This window comes from Falco peregrinus, chromosome 3 (genome assembly GCF_023634155.1).
Source record: "Falco peregrinus isolate bFalPer1 chromosome 3, bFalPer1.pri, whole genome shotgun sequence".
NCBI lineage: Eukaryota > Metazoa > Chordata > Aves > Falconiformes > Falconidae > Falco > Falco peregrinus.
The window spans coordinates 14,094,009-14,114,883 of NC_073723.1; the positions used below are offsets into that span (position 1 = coordinate 14,094,009).

At 50.4% G+C, this 20,875-nt stretch overlaps 1 protein-coding gene across 1 annotated transcript in view; it reads left to right on the plus strand.

Annotated features, from left to right (window-relative positions):
• The first annotated feature begins 10,265 nt into the window (after positions 1–10,265).
• Positions 10,266–20,875, plus strand: part of ARHGAP39 (Rho GTPase activating protein 39) — a 148,597-nt gene continuing 137,987 nt past the window's right edge. Inside the window, exon 1 of the mRNA XM_055799281.1 lies at positions 10,266–10,461. Coding sequence (XP_055655256.1) covers positions 10,451–10,461 — 11 coding nt within the window. The 5' untranslated portion in view covers positions 10,266–10,450. The remainder of the gene's footprint in view (positions 10,462–20,875) is intronic.

Genomic DNA, 20,875 nt, shown 5'->3' on the forward strand with positions numbered 1-20,875 from the left:
CTGTGCATTTGTTACTGATGGTGTCAAGACCAACACAGTTATGTAAATTTTTTCATTCCAGCACATGATGCACACCCTTACAAAAGTTTGGATACATTGTTGTTCATCTGGCAATGCCTCTTATGCAATCTCTTCCTTTCAGCACACTTTTAACCATCTCATCTCCTCAGCACCACTCTCCACCCCTCACAAAAACTGTTGCAGTGAAGCAGAAGTGAAAGCTGCAATAAACAGAGCTTAGAAAATGAAGGAGAAAAGTACAGAGGCACAATGTGTAATTTCCCAACAGGTGTTCAGGTTTTGCCTTTGTTTCCATTCCATATTCCGAAGGGCATTGGCAATACTCTATTCTCTCCTGGAGCCATCTCTGCCCAAGGCATCTCTCTGATTTCTTAACATTCTCCCACTATTTCTCTGAAGAATAGTTCGCAACCAGCAGCAAGAGAATACTTGAGAAGTACCACACTATCTTCTGCTCTCTGCCTCACACTGAAAGCTCCATAGAGCCAGACTTGAAGACCTTCAAGTGCACATCACCTTTTGTTAAAACCTTGCTCACTAAGGGTGACTCCATGCACCCTTATTGAGGGAGTGCAGATAACCTCATTGCCACGATGCTTAGGCAGGAGAGTTGGCACAAAAGCCCCAGCACACATCAGCACTGCTCACCTGGGGAATAAACCACAAAACACCCATGAGCTTCCTTTAGGCAGACCACACAACAGCCAGTGACTCATTGGTCCCATTGAATATCTCCAAATAGATGACTTGCAACTTCACACAACACCCAGCCCCTGCACGTCTGTCCTGTAGAGCCCGTATGCATCTATCACAGCACTCTAGTCACACAAGCTGTCCTACTAGTCTCAGGGAGTTCTGTGATGCCATAGTTCTGTGATCTGGCAACTGGCTCTTGCTCCTCCTGCTTACTTCACAGGCTCTGCACTTTTGCCTACAAGTGCCTCAGGTCAACTCTTTCCTAATCCTGTCTTTGTTCTTCCAAAGGGTTCTCCCGTCACCTCATCCATTGACTAATGAACCCAGCCTCTGCTTCTTCACTTGCCTGCCAGCAACAGACATCACTCCCAACAGAACCAGCTTACAGCCCTCCTCACCTGGTTTTACAGTGCCATGGAATGGTTGAGGTTGGAAGGGACCTCTGAAGATCATCTGGTCTGACCCCTCTGCTCAGGCAGAGCCACCTAGAGCTGGTTGCCCAGGACTGTATCCAGACAGCTTTTAACTATCCCCAAAGATACAGATTCTACCACCTCTCTGGGAAACGTATGCCACTGCTCATCACCCTCACAGTAAAAGTGTTTCCTGACGTTCAGAGGGAACCTCCCGTGTTTCAGTTGGTGCCACTGAGCAGCACTGGAAAAAAACTGGCTGCATCCTCTGTGCACACTCCCTACAGGTACTTACAGGCATTGATGAGATCCCCTAAGCCTTCTCATCTCCAGGCTAAAAAGTCCCAACTCTCTCAGCCTTTCCTCATATGAGAGATGCTCCAGTCCCTTCAACATCCTTGAGGCCCTTCATTGGACTCTCCCCAGTATGTCCTTTTCTCTCTTGTACTGGGGAGCCCATCACTGGACACAGAGCTCCACAGGTGATCTCACCAGTGCTGAGATGTGCTGGCAATGCAGCCAAAGACACCGTTATCTTTCTTAGCTGCAATGACACATTGCTGCCTCATGTTCAACTTAGTGTCCACCAGGACCCCCAGGGCCTTTTCTGCAGAGCTGTTTTCCAACTGGGTAATCCCTAGCATGCATCCTGGTGCCAGGGGTGGTTCCTGCCCAGGGACAGGACTAAGCACTTCCCCTTGAACTGCACAAGGTTCCCATCAGCCCATTTCTCTAGCCTGGTGAGGTTCCTCTGGGTGGCAGCATGACCCTCTGGCTTATCAGCCACTCCTCCCAGCTTGGCATCACCTGCAAACTTGCTGAGGGTATGCTCTGCCCCATCACTCAGATATTTAATGAAGATTAACATTAAACAGCAGTACTGAGCTCAGCTCTGGGGCCCGCAGCATAAGAAAGGCATGAACCAGTTCGAGAGCAGGTCCAGAGGAGGACAGGAAGATGATCAGGGGGTCAAACACCTCCCCTTTGAGGACAGGCTGGGAGAGCTGGGGTTGTTCAGCCTGGAGAAGGACAGACTCCAGGCAGATCTTATAGTGGCTTTCCAGTACTTAAAGGGGGCCTACAGGAAAGATGAGGAGGGACTCTTCATCAGTGATAGGATGAGGGGTAATGGATTTAAACTGAAAGAGGGGAGATTTCAGTTAGCATTTAGTTAGAAATTCTTCACTGTGAGGGTGGTGAGGCGCTGGCACAGGCTGCCCAGAGGAGCTGTGTGTGCCCCATCCCTGGGAGATCAAGGCCAGGCTGGACGGGGCTTTCAGCAACTTGGCCTAGGAGAAGGTGTCCCTGCTCTAAGCAGGGGCATTGGAACTAGATGATCTTTAAGGTCCCTTCCAACTCAAACCATTCTATGATTCCCTGTGATTCCATGATTTGATGCAGCATTGACCCCTGGGGTACACCTCTAATTACTGGCAGCAGGCTAGACCCCACGTCCAGCTGGTTTTCAATACACAATCACTGTCTGATGAGCCCATACTTCATCAGCTTCTCTACGAGGATCACACCAGCCCTGACCTCAGCCCCATGAATTCAGCCTTCCCTCACCACAGCCAGGCACTCCCTCAGCACCCTCAACAGCCAGCCAATCGGGGGCAGGTGACAGCCTGCCAATCAGGGGGTGGCTAACAGCCTGCCAATCAGGGGGCAGCTGCAGAAGCCCCTGGAAGCTTCCAGAACGCACCCTGTCAGGACCCCAAAATCAGCATCTCTAGTACAATAGATCATGTTCACCAAACAGCCCCCAAAAAACTGCTGGGAGGGATAGGGGGTGAACAAGGGAATGAATGAGTGGGAAAGGTGCTGAAAACCGAACCAAATACCTCACACAACAGTGTGTGAGTTAGGGGACTCAGAGGGGTAAGAGAGAGGGAAAATGCCCTGATTAAATAACCCCCCCAAAAAAACTATTCAATGAATACATCAACAGACCCTGCCCTTCTTGCCCATGCTGCAGGGTACCAGGGATATCGACATGGGGTACCCTGTCATCACCCTTCCCTTGCTATGGTCCCCAGCCCAACCACCTGATAGTCCCCACAACACCATCTTCCCTCACAGTGGGTTCCCAGGGCCACCCACACAGGGTCCTGTGTCCCTGTCCCCACCTTGGTGTGAGGTTCTGAGGCAACCCATCAGAGGTGTCCAGGTCACAACCCACCCTGCTGTCAATCACCAAGTGACCCACATGGCAGGCTGTAGAGGAATTACAGAGGAATGAAGGCAGGTTAATCATCATTGATAATATACAGCTGTGGGCTGGCTTCAGGGGCGGTGGGTTGGCTGATGTGGATAATGTGCAGCTGTGGCTGGTTCCTGCTAAGTGGTTAAATAGCTCTAATGGGTGATGAAGGGGAGGACTGTATCAAGAGATACCTGAAAGAAACACTGGGAAGAGGGAGTATGTGTGTGCCCTGGATGTAGGAGAGACACTGGGAGAAGCAGAGAGAAGAAAGTGACTCAGATGAGGAGAGGAAGGATGGATGGATGTAGGAGGCCCAGAGAAGGAAAAAATCCAGACAAAGCAGAGGCAAGAAGCAGGGTGGACTGGGCTGAAGAAACAGCATGGACGGTAGATGAACTTTTGAAGCTTTGTGGGGGATTGGTGGCTGTGCTGGGGCAAGGTGTGGGAACTACTTAGTGAAGTTAACCTGGTATGGGCTGGTAAAAGCCTTGTTGCAGCCAGCTAGTTTTGATAGTGCTGCAACAAGAGCACTTTACCCCTATCTGCATGTTCCCTATTCAGTATGTGTGGGGGTTCCTAAAATACTGCCCCACCTTTCTATGGAGTCCAGCACCCACCTCAGCAGAACCTGGGAAGCCTTGCATTTATCAGACCTTTCCACCACCCATATGGATGCAAGCCTCTGGCTTGCAGCCCTGTGCAGCATGCTTGCCTCCAGTTCCCCTCTACAACATCCTCCTGTGTGGCAAAGATAGTCATGGTGGCAGTGAGTTGCAAGGCATCAGGGATTGTGCTGTTTTCTCAACTGCTCCTTGCTCTGACCAGATGTACCCCAGGTTCCTGAGTGCACCATGAGGGTCACATCTTTGACATTGGTGTGGTACCTTGAGGTCACTTGGTGGACCATATGGATGGCAGGATACCATGAACCTCCTCAACCCCTCTCCCTCGTCCCACCATGGACACATCTTTTTGCTGTTAGCATCTGGCCTTTGTTTAGGTTTGTGTTAAGCAAGCTGTGTCTAGAAGACGTAAAGCCCACCAGAATAAAGCCAGGAGCTGGGTGCAGAGATACGCAGACATGAATTGACTGCTGGGCTGCTTTTAGCTCTCACAGACTAGATCTGGGCACCATGAGGATGCTCCTTCTGAACCCTCAGCCCGGAGAAGCTGTCTTGTTGATTGGGTTAGAGGTGGTAAAAGCTGTCCCTGTGCTTGCCTTCAAGGGCATGCCTGCATCTTCATGTCCCTGCAGCCCATGGCTGATTCCAGAGCCTTCCTCTCCCAGCTCATGCAGAACATTTCAATGCTGTGTGTGACAAGGAGATGTGGATAAATGTAATTGGGGTGGTGCACTTAAGGGGGGAGATGGGGTTGATGCTGCTGCAGCTTATGCAATCATACCTTGATGGAAGGGTACATTTATTTTTTTCACTGCTTCTTCTGTTTAATCATTGGGGGGTTGAGAGATGTTTCAAGTCTTTCATAGCTTAAAAATATTAAAACATAATAGTCTTCTGTTTCCATGGCAACAGATAGCGGGTATTCATGGGCTTGAGATGTTGGCATCTTGCATTTGTTTCAAGGTTTAAAAGACAGAGCAATTCGCTTCAACATTCCCAGAAAGCACCACCCAGAGAGAAGGGAGGCTGTGGCCTGGAAGGGACAAGCAGAAGCCAAAGCTTGGTCCCAGGGCTTCGGGCTGTGAACCTGGGGAAGCTGCAGTTTGCAGCTAGGGTGATGTGCATCTGGCAGGGGGCTGGGGTTTCCATGCCTCCTGCCCTTGTAGGCAGCTGGCCTGGGCACTGGGGGGAGGCAGAGATCTCTGTGATATCATCTGGGAGAAGAGGGCCATTACCACCTTCTTGCCATGAAGATGCTCAGGGGGCTGGAGCACCTCTTCTATGGGGACTGGCTGAGAGAGTTGGGGTGGGTCAGCCTGGAGCAGAGAAGGCTCCGGGGAGACCTTAGAGCACCTCCCAGTACCTGAAGGGACCCACAAGAAAGCTGGGGAGGGGCTTTGTACAAGGGCCTGTAGCAATGGGACAAGGGATAATGGCTTTAAGCTGAAAGCAGGGAGTCTTTGGTTAGATATTAGGAAGAAATCCTTTACTGTGAGGGTGGCGAGGTGCTGGCACAAGTTTCCCAGAGCAGCTGTGGGTGCCCCATCCCTGGCAATGTTCAAGGCCGGGTTGGATGGGGCTTGGAGCCACCTGGTCTGGTGGTAGGTGTCCCTGCCCATGGCAGGGGGTTGGAACTAGATGATCTTTAAGGTCCTTTCCAACCCAGACTGTTCTAGGATTCTATGACCATCCTGGGACTGAGGATCTGCTGTTCTCCCCAGCAAGGGCAGTGCAGGGCATTGCAGCTACGTGGGGACAGTCATGTCCCTGCAGTTACTTTTCCCCTCCCTAGGAAAGATGATCTCCAAATTCATCATGCCAGGACCAGTAGCAGGCAGGTACAGACTGCCTGAGCTTGGCCCACTGCTCTTGCTTGTGCATGTTTATAGCATCATAGAACATTTTGAGTCGGAAGGGACCTTTAAGAGTCATCTAGTCCAACCCCCTGCCAATGAACAGGGACATCAACATCTTCAGTGCCGAGGTGGGTACCTCTCCCCTAAGACCCACTGCTCTGGCTGTCCCAAGTGATGCTGAGGCACCATGCCAGATGTCTCTCTGCAGAAACCCTGAGCACAGGGCTAGGAGTGTAAGCAGGACCCCAAGCCTCTTCTCTCCAGATGTGTCCTCCTTTCTCAGCTATTGTATGTGCCTCCAGCTTTCTCTTCCTTCCATCCCTGTCACTTTCTGGGACCATTACCATCCTGTACTGGGGTTTCAAATCCTCTTGCCTCAGGTAATGAGTTCATCCTGGGCAGTGTCTCCATGCCACCAGCATGCTGGTTTGAACCGATGGCTCCACGCTTTCCATCTCATCAGATTTTGGTGTCCTCAGCTAGGCTTCATGCCTTCCCTACCCAATGCAGGCAGCCTTGTGCTCTTCAGAGCTTGTTGCTTTATCTGCAAGCCCCAAGAATGTATTGATGTATCTGTTCTTCCTCTGTGACACAACTTTTTTGTGGAGAACGAACAAGCTTTTTTTTTTTTTTGGTAAGTAAAATTCTAAGAACTGCCATTACCTCAGCACCTAAAGTGTGTTTGATCATGTTCAAGTGACACTGCAGGAACTGCAGGTACATTATTTAAGTAATTACAGGACAGCTTTAAAATCCAGCACAGTTCTCACTATTAAAAATATGTCCAAATACTCACATTTCCATTGGATGACATGCAGGTTAACTGCATCTTTCATTGTGACTCTCTCCCCAGGGGTTTGCGGTAAAGCTCCAGCATCCGGAGTTGTAGGAAATCAATAAATCTCCTGCTTCAGCTTGAAAAAAAAAATGGATAAAAAGTGGTAATTGAAATGCAGAAAATGACAAAATAGGACCCATATCTTCTTTCTTAGAAAAAAATCCCACTATTTGAGGAAAAGGGGCTTTTTCTGTGCTGAGGGTGGTGAGAAACTGGACAAGGTTGCCCAGAGAGGTGGTCAATGCCCCATCCCTGGCAGTGTCCAAGGCCAGGCTGGATGGGGCTCAGAGCAGCCTGGTCTGGTGGGAGGTGTCCTTGCCTGTGGCAGGGGGTTGGAACAAGGTCATCTTGAAAGGTCACTTCCAGCCCAAACCGTTCAATGATTCTGTGAGTATCTGATGACTGTCTATGTTCAGTCTTTCCGCTTCATGTTCAGACACCCTTCTTTAGAAACCTCTTTCATATCTTAATGGGGCAAGGTGTACCTGTGTGTGTCCAGGCTGTCTGTGCATGCACCAACACTGCTGCACCTCCAAAGAGCCAGTTTCCCACGTTGAACGTGGTCTGTGGCCTGGGTGACCTCTGCTGGCCTTAGCAGAAGGTGTCTCCGAGCACTGCCCCTTCTCGGCCAGGACACTGCATGGAGCAGACTCAATCTCTGCCATGCACAGTCGCTTTGCAAACATGCAGCAAGGCCAGCAGTGCTGAGCAAACACAGCAAAATGAGCTGCAGGGCTTTGGGCCTGTGCCAGTGCTGGGAAGCTGGCTCTTTGGAGCTGCAATGGTGTTGGTGCGCAGTGTGCAGAATGGCTTCGGCTGCAGGCTGGTCCAGTTCAACATCTTCATTAGTGATCTGGATGATAAGGCAGAGCATACCTTCAGGAAGGGGTGAGGTTTGGATGCACAGTGAGTGTCAGGGGCACCCCTGGCTGTCAACGCCCTCGCAGACATCCCATGCAGGAGGTGATATAGAGAGGACATCCTTGCGCACAGTGATGTGCTAATGGAGTGCTTGGACACAAGGTGACCCTGCTGAAGCAGGGGATGGTGTCCTCCAGTAAAGCTGTCACTTAAGAGCAGAGCCCCATCTTGAACATACCACAGACTCCATGGCCTATCCCATCACATGCACATCCACACTGAGCTCATCCAGAGACAAGTTTCAGGGCTGGTTTTAATCCAGTTCCTTCACCCAATCTCTTTTGAGGTTGCAGTGAAGAGCATGTGGACCCAATCCCCTTGGTTTCCAGCAGCCTTTGTGCAGGATCACATCTCTCTTTGGCGTAAGCGAAGATGATGGCAATGGTCTTTCCTGGATCAGAGTGCCCAGGGGAATGAGGCAACTGCTCTTTTATTCTGTATAAATCAGATGGAATTGAAAAAAACTAGTAACAACAGCTCAAAACTAAATGCAGGGCAGAGAGGGGACACGGAACAGACATGGGATGGGACACGACACCACCCAAAAAAATACCCAACACCCCAAAAAGCAACATCGATCTGAAGCAGCAGAAGGAAGCCACCAGGAAAAGACAAAAATGTTGGTAACTCACCATTTCCCGGGCTCTGTCCTGTACTCTGCATGTCTGAAAGAAGCTCAGAGGAGAAAACGTGACGTTCTTGGGTCTTTCTGCTCCAAAAAGCCACTGGTTGAATGTCAACAAGCTGTTACAGCTGCGGCGAAGAACATTAGATGAGCACTCAGGAGCCCCAGGCAACCCTGCACTGGAGACGCCAATGCCAGCACCATTCTGGTGAGACAACCAGGAGGACAGTCAGCCAAATTCCTTCAAATTTGCAAGTCAGGAATTTTGCTGAGGCTTGAAAGGTAATAAAAAAGTTTTGCGGGTGGCTTCGTACCGTGACCAAACTTGTCCCCTCCTGACAAACTGAAGTCAATGGGCTGCTTCTCCCAATTCTTTTTAGCAATGTCATCCCCGGATATTTGGGCATGGGGGAAAAGCTGCTCCAAGTTCTGGTATCCTCAGCCCAGGTGTCCCTCATTGGATGTGTCGTGTGTGTCCCCCAACCATTTTGGGCTTCATTCTTCAGGTGCTCAGGCCATTGGGGTGCTCCCTGTTCTGCACAAAGGGGGGGGACGGTGTAGGAGAGGTGCCAGTGGGCATCGTGGGGAGAAAATGTCTGATGGAGCAGGAGGGAGGTGATGGGAGGTGGATTAAAGGAGGTGAAATCAGGCTGGTGAGAGAAGAGTTGAGACCTGAGGAGACAAATTGCAGTGGGGACCCCCAAGTCAGGGAGACGAGGCAGTGCTGGCTTGGCCTCAGGGGGCTGGACACCCCCCCACTTCTGGTCTGGTATCCCCATCCATCCCAGTGACACCAGGGAGGTACTGGGTACATGTGGGTGGAGGTCAGGGGGTGTGGGGACACAAACAGGCAGGGGGGTAGGGGGGTGCGGGTCCCAGTGGGGTGCTGTGGAGTGTGGGGGGCGCAGGTCCCACGGGGTGTTGTGGAGTGCGTGGGGGTGAGGGTGTCACGGGGTGCTGTGGGGTGGAGGGTGGGACGCAGGTCCCACAGGGTGCGGTGGGGTGGGAGGGGCGGGGGTGCCATGGGGTGGGGGCAGGGGAGCGCAGGTCCCACGGGATGCTGGGGGGGGGGGGGGGGGGCTATGGGGCACAGGGGGGTCACTGTGGGGTGCAGGTCTTAAGCAATAGCAGCATGCTGTGGGGCACAGCATGTCTGTACGCATGCACACGTGTGGGACAGGTATGTGGTAACGAGCACATGGTTTGTGCACACATTGCGCAGCGTGTGTGCATGCAGTGTGCAATATGCGTGTGTGTGGGTGTGCATAGGTACCAAGTGTACATATGGGCATGTGCATGCAACGTGTTGCACAGACATATGTGTGTGTACAGGGACAGACACGGGCGCTACGCACCTCTTGCACATGCAGACAGTGTGAAAGCATGCGCACATATGCACCATGTGTACATGCCTGTGCAGTGGCTACAGGTAACACGTGCGTGCTGCACGTGCACGTACGTGAGCGCACAGTCCGTATGCATGTCGTGTCTGTGTGCGCGCGCGTCCGTGAAGCAGCTATGGGTAACGTGCACGTGCAGATGTGCGCATGTGCACACAGTATATATGTGGGGGGGCGGGTGAGGGGTCTGTGCAATGGCTACCGGCTGCGCGTGTGCTGCGCGTGCACGTGAGCACACAGAACGTGCGCATGCGGCAGGCGTATCCGTGGGGTGGGTACAGGTAACACACGTGTGCACGAGCGCGCGCGCACACACGCGTATGTATGCGCGTGAGTACGCCGGCCAGGCGCATGCGCCGTGCGTGTCGGCGTGCCGTGCCTGCGTGCGCGTGCACAGGGCACCTCCGCACACACGCGTGCCCACGTGGGGCTGCGCGTGCACGCCGGTACGTGCCCACGGGCACGCACGCGCGGGTGCCCGCCCCCACGTCCATGTGCGCCCGCCGCCGAACTACCGCTCCCGTCAGCCCCCGCGACTCACCCCCTCACCCGCCCGCCGAGGCTCGGGGGCGGGGCCCGGGGCGGGGCTGGGGGGCGGGGCGCTGCTCTGGCCCCGCTCCCTAGGCCGCTCCTCATTGGCGGCGCTGCCGTTGTCGCTGGTGACGGCGGGACGCGGCGGGGCCGCGGCGCGAGCGCTGGCCTCAGTCAGCGGCGGGGCGGCCGCGGGGTAACCGGGGTAGCGGGCAGGGGCAGGCGGGTCGCCGGGGCCATGGGAGGCCGAACCGGGGCCGCCGCCGCTGCCTCTGCTGCTGCTGCTGCCGCCGCCGCTGGTGAGCGGTAGGACCGCCGGGAACATGGCGGAGAGGTGAGAGCCGGTACCGCGGGGTGGGGTTGGGGGGGGGCGGGGGAGTTGAGCCCGCTGAGGGGCCTGAGGCCTACGGAGGGGCCCGCCTGGGGTCCGCGCCCCCTGGCCTAAGCGGCCCAGACCACCCTCAGCGCCCCCGGAGGCCCTGAGGGGGGTCTGGGGCCCTTTTTCTTACCCCTTGGGGCGGGTCTTCCCTCCCCACACAGATCTCTGTAGGGTTTTGGGGCTGCTCCCGCCTCTTTGAGGTGACCTGAAGCCTGTTCCACCCCCCCACCCCCCACCTCGGGGAGTACCTGTTTGTGCCCCTTTTTGGGGTGGGGGCGTTTTCTCTTCCTTCTCTGCTCCTTCTGGGTGTATGAGGAGGGGTGGGGGGAGAGATGTCAGCACCACCCTGATTTTTATTTTTATTTTGGGGAGGGGAGGAGGGCAGCCCTACCTGCTCTGTGTGATGTAGGCTTGGATTCTAACCCCACCCTGCTTTCTGTGGGCTCTTGGGGTGCGGGTGAATTCCAACCCCACTCTGCCCACCCCCAGCTTTTGGTGGGGGGAGGGGGGGGGGAGCTGGATGCACCCACCTGGTTCCCTGTGGTTGCAGTAGGGAGATGGGGGGGTTGTGTGCTGCATCCCAACCCCACCCTTATTTCTAGGGGAGCATTGGGAAAGGTGGAGGGGGCTGCATCCCACCCTGCTCTCCGTGGGGGGTGGTTATGGTGGGGCCATGTCCCACCCTGCTCCCTATGGAGGGGCTGGATCTTACCCTGCTCCCTGGAGGGAGGTTATGGAAGGGCTGGATCCGACCCCATCCTGCTCCCTGTGGCTGCTGTGCAGGGGGGGGTTATGGATGGAACCCACCACGTGGGATGCAGCCGGGGGAGGTATTTTTACGGAGGTGAAGGTGTGGCAGGGCAAAGTGGGGGTGCCTGGGGAGTGGACAGGGTGATGTGTGAGTGGGTGTGGACAGAGGGATACGCTGGGGAAGGGGTGTAGGCAGGGATCAGGCTGGGTGTGCTGGGGGGGGGTGGGGGGAATGCAGTAGGGTGTGTGGAGGTTGGGGGGGGACACACTGGCCTTGGTGGGGGGAGAAGTGGCTGAGTTGTGACGTTTGTGCAGAAATGAGGCTTATTTATTTCACATGTGGTGGATGGTGAGCTGCTGGTCGGTGGGGTGGTTGTTTTTTTTTTTCTCTCTCTGCGCTGCTCTGCTGCTTCCCCAGACCTGCATTCTCTAGCTGCAAAAACTGCAGGATGGGATTTTTTTTTTTTCTTCTCCTTCCTTGGCGATAGCAGTTTAATCAACCCTTGAGTGACCTCTACAGATAAACCCGCAGCTGCTATGCTCCAGTACCTCACCCGGCATATGCAGCTGGGTGGGCTTAAGGAAAAAAAGAAAAATATATTTTTAATTTATTTTCTTTTAAAATGGGGGGCTGGGTGTAAGCTGTTGGGTACCTGCAAGCAGCAGGTGGCTTGGGCAGGGGTGTGCCTCTTGTCTGGGTGTATCTGGACGGGTCATAAGCAAGATGTGGTGCTGTGCTTCGTGCCATTGGGCCGACATCAGTGGCTTTGCCATGCTGTCCGTAGATGGTTGGTTGATTGATCTCCTCCATGAAGCGTCTGTCCAGGCACTAGCTGCGGCTGAATGTTAATATGCCACATGATCATTAAAAACAGCGTGATTGCACCTTGCTGCAAATCTGTTGCCATCATTTGCAGCGGCGCTGAGAGCTGATTTCTTTGGTGCTAGAGGGAAGCAACACCCTTGCGATTCGATCATCTGGCTGCTGAAAACTGTCTCACTGCTGACTTTGGGGAGGATGGGGAGACTGACAGTAATTGGTATCTGGTGCTTGTGGATGTGAGTTAGTCTCTGGATATGAGATCTTGGCTTACGCTTGTGAGATGCGATCCTACATTAGCTGATAAATGCCTCTTGTAGTTCTCTTACCGAGTATTGTTCCATGCTCTACACCTCTTGTTATTTGGAAGGGAGAAGCTACCTGTTTCTTCCCCATCGTTTAGGGTGGGTGCAAGGAAGGCTCAAGACGTCTAGTGGTGTTACCCTTCCTCCAGTCAAAGGGAAGCACAAACATCTCAAATGGGGTTTTGTAGATCCTCGCCCATAAGCAACCAGTAACTTCTTTCAGCGCATCTTGGCTGGTATGTATGCTCAGCTGAACAAGAGCTATCTTCCCAGCCTAAAATTTGGATTAATTTAACTCTGCCGGAGTTCCAGTTGCTGATGACAGTGTACCTCATTCCGCCAGTACCTGTAAAGGCTTTCGAGCCGAAGTGACTCTTTCATGTTAATCCCAATGACTTGAGTTATGCTAATACCCTTGGGACAGAGAATTTCAGTGCTCTTCTTTTGGGAGGAAAGGCGTATGTTGAGGCCCTCAGCCTCTAGGGAAGTCTTTGCTCTGATGCTAAAGGAGCCACTGATGGGTTATTTCCCACTGAAATCTGTGGTTGCTGTATTCTTCCTGCTGCAGATCCAGACAAACCAAATTCTAGCCTGTCTGCAAGCCAGATGTCTTCATGTAGCTCTCTTCCAAAGGAGCTGGATATAGGTTCAAAGGAGCTTTTCAAAGGAGGCTGCTAGCAAGACATCAAGATTCGTCAGTGGCCTAAAAAGAGGGGAGGGAGTGAACTTGCTGTCTTCCTGGTGAAATTAATATAGCTGATATAAAGGTGCCTGAGAAGTGCTCAAAGCTGAATTTCTGTGATTTATTGTTAATTTCATTTCAGGAGCCTGTAACTGTAATTCCTGGGTATACTCTACATGGCTTAAATTAGGTCATTAACTATCCTAATAAGAGACGCAGAAATGCCATAGTCTCCTGTAACCTGCAGCTCTGAGGGAGCAAGAGAGAGGAGATGCAGCCAGATGGCCAGGAGCCCAGAGCTTTGTAGCTTGCAGCTGAATAAAAGGATGGTGAATAGATGCAGGAGGATAAATGTAGTTAAATTGAGTGCCTGCTGTGTCTTTGCTGGGAGGGTCCCACTGTCACGTGCCACAGGACTTGCTGCTGGGGTGTTGCTTTGGGGTGGTGGGAGCAAGGAGGGGTCGGAGATTGGTAGAATCATCTAGGTTGGAAAAAGACCATTGAGTCCAACTATAAAAGGTTGGAGGGAGAAGGAAGCTGCTCAAATCTAGACTGTGAAAGGTTATCCAAATCACGACTGATGTTGCATTTCACAAAGGATTTTCCAGATAGTGAGTGTGTGATTGGTGGGTGCACAGTTTTTATTTTTATATTGGGGGGAGGAGCACAGGGCAGAGCAGACAGGCAGGGCAGGAGGTTTTCTGCTGCTGTTCTGTTGAGACAGGAGCCACTTTCTACCCTGGTTGCAACCACAAAGTGGTTTTTATGGTTGCTCATAGACGGCTGCTGCATCTGTTAAACTTAACAGTGATGCTGGGTGTACTCTGGACCAGCTTTATGAGGATTAATGAAGATACGTGTATGTACACTGACAAACCTAGCAACATGAGAGCGGTGAGATGATACAGGTTGTGTGGATGGGAAGACCAGCTTTTTATTCTGATTTAAAAGTAAATCCCTTCTGCCTTGTTCTTCCTAACCTATACTGGGCATTTTGGACCTGTGATTGTGGTTTATAACTATATAAGCGTAAGCTAGCATCATCTTGAAGTAGGAATGTAGAGCCTAGACCTGATGGTTGAGAAAGTCTCTCCAACCCATCAACTAGTTGTAGGGTTTCCAGACATTTTAGATAATATAGTTGAATGCTAGATCCTGTCCAAAATAATACAAACCCGTATTCTACAGAGTGACTGGCTTCTGAAAAATAGGAAGATACCAAATGTGTTTGCACGATGTTTAACATCAGACATGTGTTGTCACACAGCCCTGCGTAAGGGCAGAGATGCCCCGCTGTGCATCCCAGGAGCGCAGTAGATCTGTGTGTCTTTGTTTTGCTTACCTGTTTACAGAGCTGTTCCTCCACTTCTTTAGTATTAAGAAACTGAAAAAAATCTGGGACAGTCCCAGCAGCCTTCTGTCTGTACATAACTATCTTTAGATCTGTGCCTTTCAGCAGTTGAAATCTCCCCTATTGCCTGTGGTGTGATATCTACAACTCGTCTCTCAATTAGGATTCATTGTAGAATGTCCATGGCAAGACTGTAGAATCATAGAATGGTTTGGGTTGGAAGGGACCTTAAAGATCATCTAGTTCCAACCCCCCTGCCATGGGCAGGGACACCTGCCACTAGACCAGGTTGCTGAAAGCCCTCCAGTGCCAGGGGGGAGTAAGGGATGTCCAGGCTGTGTGTTGGGCCCTTCCTGACAGACTGAACTTTCCTGTGAAACTTTTCTTCCTTAAGAGAAATGATGGGGTCTTTTTTGCTAAATATTTCAGCTTAGACTGGACAAAGCATCAGAAAATCTTGTCATATTGACCACCGTGACCCTTAGCATCAGAAAATCTTGTCATATTGACCACCGTGACCCTTCTTTAACAGGAAAGTAGAGGCCTATTGCATCATGTAGGTTCTCTCTAAGGACAAGCCTGATGGTCTCAGGTAGAGCTCCAGAGAAGGATGTTGTGTGTGTTTAAAGCTTTGCCAGGAGCTATCCCAGAGAATTAAGTGAATACACAGTTCTGTACCTGAATTTGAAGGTGACCTGCTTTGGTCTTGATCAAGTCCTTAAGCTGCATGCCATCAGCTCCTACCACCACGTGGGGGTTGTCATCTGGGAAAGGTTTGTGGGGTTGACGTCTTTAGCTGTAGAAACACGTAGTGTGTTGGTGGAGACAACTTCCCCCCACAAAGTAATTTCCTTAGATAGTGAACTAGTAGCAGCTTCCTCAGTTGCTGTTCCTATTGTGGTTTCTCCTAGTTCAGGTTAACTGACCTGACCATTATTTCTTCTGGATCAGTCTGCTCAGACTCCTCAATCTGCATTTAGGCTGCTGAAGCTGAAGATCAAGGGCAAGTTTCTAGGTAAACTATAATCTAGATGGCAGACATCATGTCTCATGGGTAGGTATCTTGGTTTTAAGACTGGTTTGGGCAAGGCTCAGGTCCTCAAACTATTCTGGCAATCTGCTCTTGCTAAGACCAAAGACTTGTGGTATGTTGTTCCTCTTCTGAAAGATGAAGCTTTTAGAAGTTCACCTCTAGTAACTTGTGAATATATATGATTTAAAAACAAACAAACAAAACCCCTACCCAACAACTTTTAAACAAAACCCCACAAACCAAAACAAAACCACTAAATACAACTGAGAGGTCTGTAGGGACTGGGCTGATTCCAGGAGTAAAATTTATGTGTAAACTGGTAGGGCTGGAAGTTCCCTGATAGTGCGGCAGAGCTGTGGAGGGGACCAGCTCTCAGGACCAGATTGTAAATAGTCAGGTGTGGGATTTTCAGGCTTGACTGTAACCACCTTCACTGTACAGCAGTGTTTTTACGGCACGCTTATTTGGACATGTTTGCCCTAGACAATAAATACCAGTGAGAACTTCATTTTGCCTGCTGATTAAGATCACTACAGATGTTTAAATTACCTCTTCCCTCTAGTACCTTTAAAAAACAATTTCTTGTTCCTGTCTTCAGCAGCCATGCTCTCCTTCCTGCATTTTTGCTTCAGTGATTATTTCCTTACATGCTCTAGATAACTCATTGAACCTAGACCTTTCCTCTTCCTCCTCTGTCTCGTCTCAAAAATAAACATTTCTGTTGTAATACTTTTTTCACTTTGCGACTAATCCAGGCTGGCTATTTTTAATTTCAGTTGCCAAGAAGTGAGCAAAGGATAAATGTACTCCAGGTGCTGAGGGGAAGAAGTGGAGCACTGTCTAGATAGCATCTGCCCTGTGCCCTTGGAATTAGTCGTTACTCCTTAAATTGCTACCAAGAACCCCCAAAGCTGGTTTTCTGGGTTTACCAGCTCCTGACTAGCAGTGAAAGAACCACATTGTGCTGTTACAATGGGAGGTGCCTCGTTTCTCAAGTTCTTCATCCCTCGCCATTTCTCTGCCCTTAACGGATCTGGTGGTTGTATTTATTTTCTTCTCTTGCTGCTGGGACTTCTCCTACCCTTTAAGTATTCTCACAAACAGCTCTGCAAGAGGCAGTCTTTATGGATGCCATATTTTTCGGGAGCCAAATATGTTGCTTTGATTTTCAGTGCTGTCCTAGCTGATTGGCAGGCAACTGGATCTCCTTACATCCGTGCTCTCAAACGAAGAAAAAAAAATACTGTTTTCAGATTGTTTAAATATTTTTAAACAATAAATGGGAGGGAGATGGAAACGACCAGAGAGGGCTCATTAACTGTGACGTTTAGTAACCCCGTGGTGTAATTCAGAAAGCAGAAACCACTATTCCTGCAGTGAAAGATGTGGAAATTCCTGATTGTTGATTAACATCTCATAAAACTTGCAGGAAATGAGGCCTGAAATAGACTGTCAGAGGGAGAAGGCTTCGCTTACTGTATTTTACAGGTGGTGTGATCCTAGAAGGTTTTGTTCCTGGATTGAACGTCGATTGGAAGTTATGTTCCCGGTATGGAGCTCAGCTTTTTGACTTCTGGCTAACGTTAAAGTTTGCTCATTAGCACCGAGTTTTTAATGCACAGTTTGACTCTGAAGAAAGCTCTTGCTGGAACGGAGAGAGGGGTGTAAGGAGCAGGGGATTAGTGATATCTGGGCTTAAGTGTGCAATAGAGGAAGCATGCCTGGAGGCTGGCCAGTGTCATGGCTGCCAGTGACTTGCTTCAGTTGATATCTGACCTAAAGGGGGCTTGCAGGCTGCTCTTACAGTGCTGTGCATAGAGACTGGGGTTAATGAATTAAAAACCTCAGCAAACATTGGATAAAAATGCTGTGTTGCATACCAAACCTTAGAATTTCTGGCCTTGCTTTGGGATGGGCATATTCTGCATCTCTATGTAGAATCATAGAATGGTTTGGGTTGGAAGACACCTTTGCAGATTGCCTAGTCCAACCCCCTGCAATGAGCAGGGACACCTTCCACTAGACCAGGTTGCTCCCAGCCCTGTCCAGCCCGGCCTTGAGCTCCCAGGGATGGGGGCACCCACAGCTGCTCTGGGCAGCCTCTGCCAGTGCCTCACTACCCTCAACAGTAAAGAATTTCTCCCACGTAAATGTGCCCTCTTTCAGTTTAAAACCATTTCCCCTTGTCCTGTCACTACAATCCCTGACCGAGAGTCCCTCCTTTTCTTTCCTGTAGACTCTCTTTAAGTACTGGAAGGCTCTATAACATCTCCCTGGCGCTTTTTCTCTCCAGGCTGAACAACCCCAATGGTGTTCCCATTCTACAGACTGGAAGACAGGAGACCTTAATGTGTCAAAAGGCATCCAGTAAAATAATACCAGAGTTTGTGATCTCAACTCTCTGGGCCAAGCGTGGTTTTGACCAGGTGGTCCCCTTCCTTTTTACCATCAAAAAGTATTTAAAAAAAAAAAAAAATCTCTGACTTGGAGCTAGGAGCCTTCCTTGTGGTGTAGCCCCTACAGAGAACACATGTGTCTGGTCCATTTGTGCTCTTGTCAGGTGCACACGGTTCCTGGGCTGCCTCTTCCTGAGGTGATGACATTTCTCTGTCTGCCTCGTTGCATTTTTATTGATCTTCCCTCTCTGCTCTGCGCTCTGCCAGAATGTAAATGACTTCCACGGGCAACATGTTTGGAAACCCAAGCTTTTTACCATCCAGAAACATTACTTACTCTGCGAATTGAAGCTATAGTATTATGTTTTTTATTGATCTTTCTGTAGCGCTTCTTGCAAGCCTGAGAGCACTTCACACACAGTTGGGAGAGATCGCTGCATTAGATGGAAAAGTGCAATCGCTTATTGACTGCAGTGTGGCAGCTTCCTTTCCAGAAGAGAAGGATGGACAGTAGGGTGCATTTAAATAACAGTGGAATTTAGGTTACTATAGTCAAACATGGTTTGTTCAGGATGTTTAGACAAACCATCCCTCTTTCAAGTCTGAACCCTTTAAAAGACTACGAATGAAACTGCAACAGCTGTCCCTGGTAGTGTGCTGTGATGCAGAGTTGCATGTGGATACAAATGGGAAAAATGCTGCTTCTTGAAGAGCCTGTCTTGCTTCCTTTCAGTATGCTGAGGTTGGGGGGGGGGGGGGGGGGGGGGGGGCGGGGGGATGTTGGTGCCCATCTGTTAAATTGCTCACGTTGAGCAACACATCTCAGGCTGACCAAGCAGTGCACTGAGCACACATGGAAGGCTTTGGAGGATGTACAGATGTATCATCGGATTTATTAGTAATTAAGCTGTCTTCTAAGTACTTTCTGAATCCTGTTGCTGACCTGAAGTTGGCTTTCTGGATGCTGTTGTTTCTGCTTCATAAACTTCTTTGTTGTCATTAATCTAATGTGTGCATCTGTGAATCCATGTCCCCTCAAAGGCAGGGACAGGAGAAACTGTAGAGCTTTCCACATGTGCCTGGTATACTGTGGTGGCTGAGGCTTTAAAAAAAAATAAATACAACAAATGCAAAACCACAAACACCTCTTACTCTGGCAACATTTAGTGTGGTCAGGAACATTTGGGAAGAATTAGAAAAAGAAGAAGGAAAAAAATAAAAAAAACCCCGAAAACAAAACAATCACCAGGCAGAAAAATCGCTCGTGGGAGAACAGGAGTTGAGGGATTTGTGTGCACCCATCTCCGAGCAGATCAGCAAGTTCTTGGTGAGGTGTGTGGTTTTCTTCCCCTACCCAGAAAAGTAGTGGGATTTGGGTGAAATGAGTGCTCATTTCACTGACGAGGTTGTTTGCTGAGGCTGCTGGGCTCTGATTCCCTGCTTTGCATCTGCTTGATTAAGCATGACCTCTGCTACTTGCTGCTTGGGGTTTTGTTGGAGTTGAGATCATGTTTCAGCCCTCACCGGTTAAATCCAGTGGCTGTGCAGAGAAGGGAGCAGTTTGGCTCCCCACAGTCCCTGGCAGCCTGTGCTGCTGTGGGTATGGCAAAAAGGGAGCGTGGGGAAGAGAAAGAAGTTGCTCAGGTCACAGTAGGTACCTCGGGCTTCTGGTGGTTGTCTCTCAAGGACATTGGCAGTGCCCAGAGGAGCCTCCCACATGGCAAGCTTTCTTTTTCAGGCAGTTTTCCTTTCCAGGGCAGGAAGGAGACTGAGGTCTGAGTGATTTGAAACCTTTGCAATGTCCCTGGTGGGTTTCTCACCTTTCTCCTTCATGGCAGTGTATCTCAATGCTTATTTGAAAGGCAACACTTTCTCTACCTCTCCAGTTCCTAAAAACCTTCCTGTCAATTCTTTGATCTCTACCTAAGGCCTGCTCTGAGAGATAAGAGCAGGGCTATGTCAGTATGCCAGTCTACATCCAGGGTTAATATCAAAGCACTGGGATTACTAGAGCTCAGGGCTGGGGTTTTTTCTCTGTCTGGCTTTGGGGAGAGCAGAAGGGTGCTGCTTTGCTTCATTGCACTAGGCAGGACTTGCCATTTAGCCGGATCTCCATCCAGATTTATGCATTGGGACTTGCCATTTAGAATCACAGAACTGGTTTGGTTAGAAGGGGCCTTTGAAGGCCGTCTAGTCCAACCCCCCTGCCATGGGCAGGGACATCTCCCGCTACACCAGGTTGTTCAGAGCCCCCCGTACGGCCTGGCCTTGAATGTTTCCAGGAATGGGGCATCGACCACCTGTGTCTCACCACCCTCAGTGTAACAAATTTCTTATCTCCCCTCATAGTTTAAAACTATTACCCCTTGTCCTGTTGCTGAAGGCCCTATTAAAAAGTCTGTCCCCATCTTTCTTATAAGCCCCTTTTAATTATTGGAAGGCACCAGTTCGGAAGGATCTCCATCCAGAGTTATGCATCAGGACTGGCTGAGCAGCAGTCACCAAATCTCTGTTTCTAGAGAAGGCTGCAAGCACACATTTCCTCTTCTCGTGCTCAGAGCTGGCTTGATGATGCTCCAGTGCTGGTGCAGAAGGCGCACAGCACTGACTGCGAGGTGCTGGGCCTCCGTGGGGATTCCTGACACAGGTCGTGCCGCGTGTGGATGGGAAACGCTGCTTGCTGGGTTGCAGCAGGCTCGGGGAGGTCTCACGTTGCTAACTTGCAGTCTCTGTGTGGATGATGCGAGCAACAGAGCAGCTTGCATCAGGAGTGTATCCCTGAGTGTGGCTTAATGAAATTGAGCAGTGGGGTGGCAAAAGCATACAGGAAGCTTTTTTTTTTTTTTTTCCTCTCCTTTTCACTTCAGAGTGAAAGGACTTTGATTCCTCCCCCTGCCCCACCCAAGGCTGCAGAAAGCATTCAGCTCCCTACTTCCACCTTCTGTGCTGTTTTCAAGAGATGCTGTTGAATCTGTCAGAACTCCCAACAGCACTGCCGTAAAGAAAAATTGCAAATTAATACATCAACACAG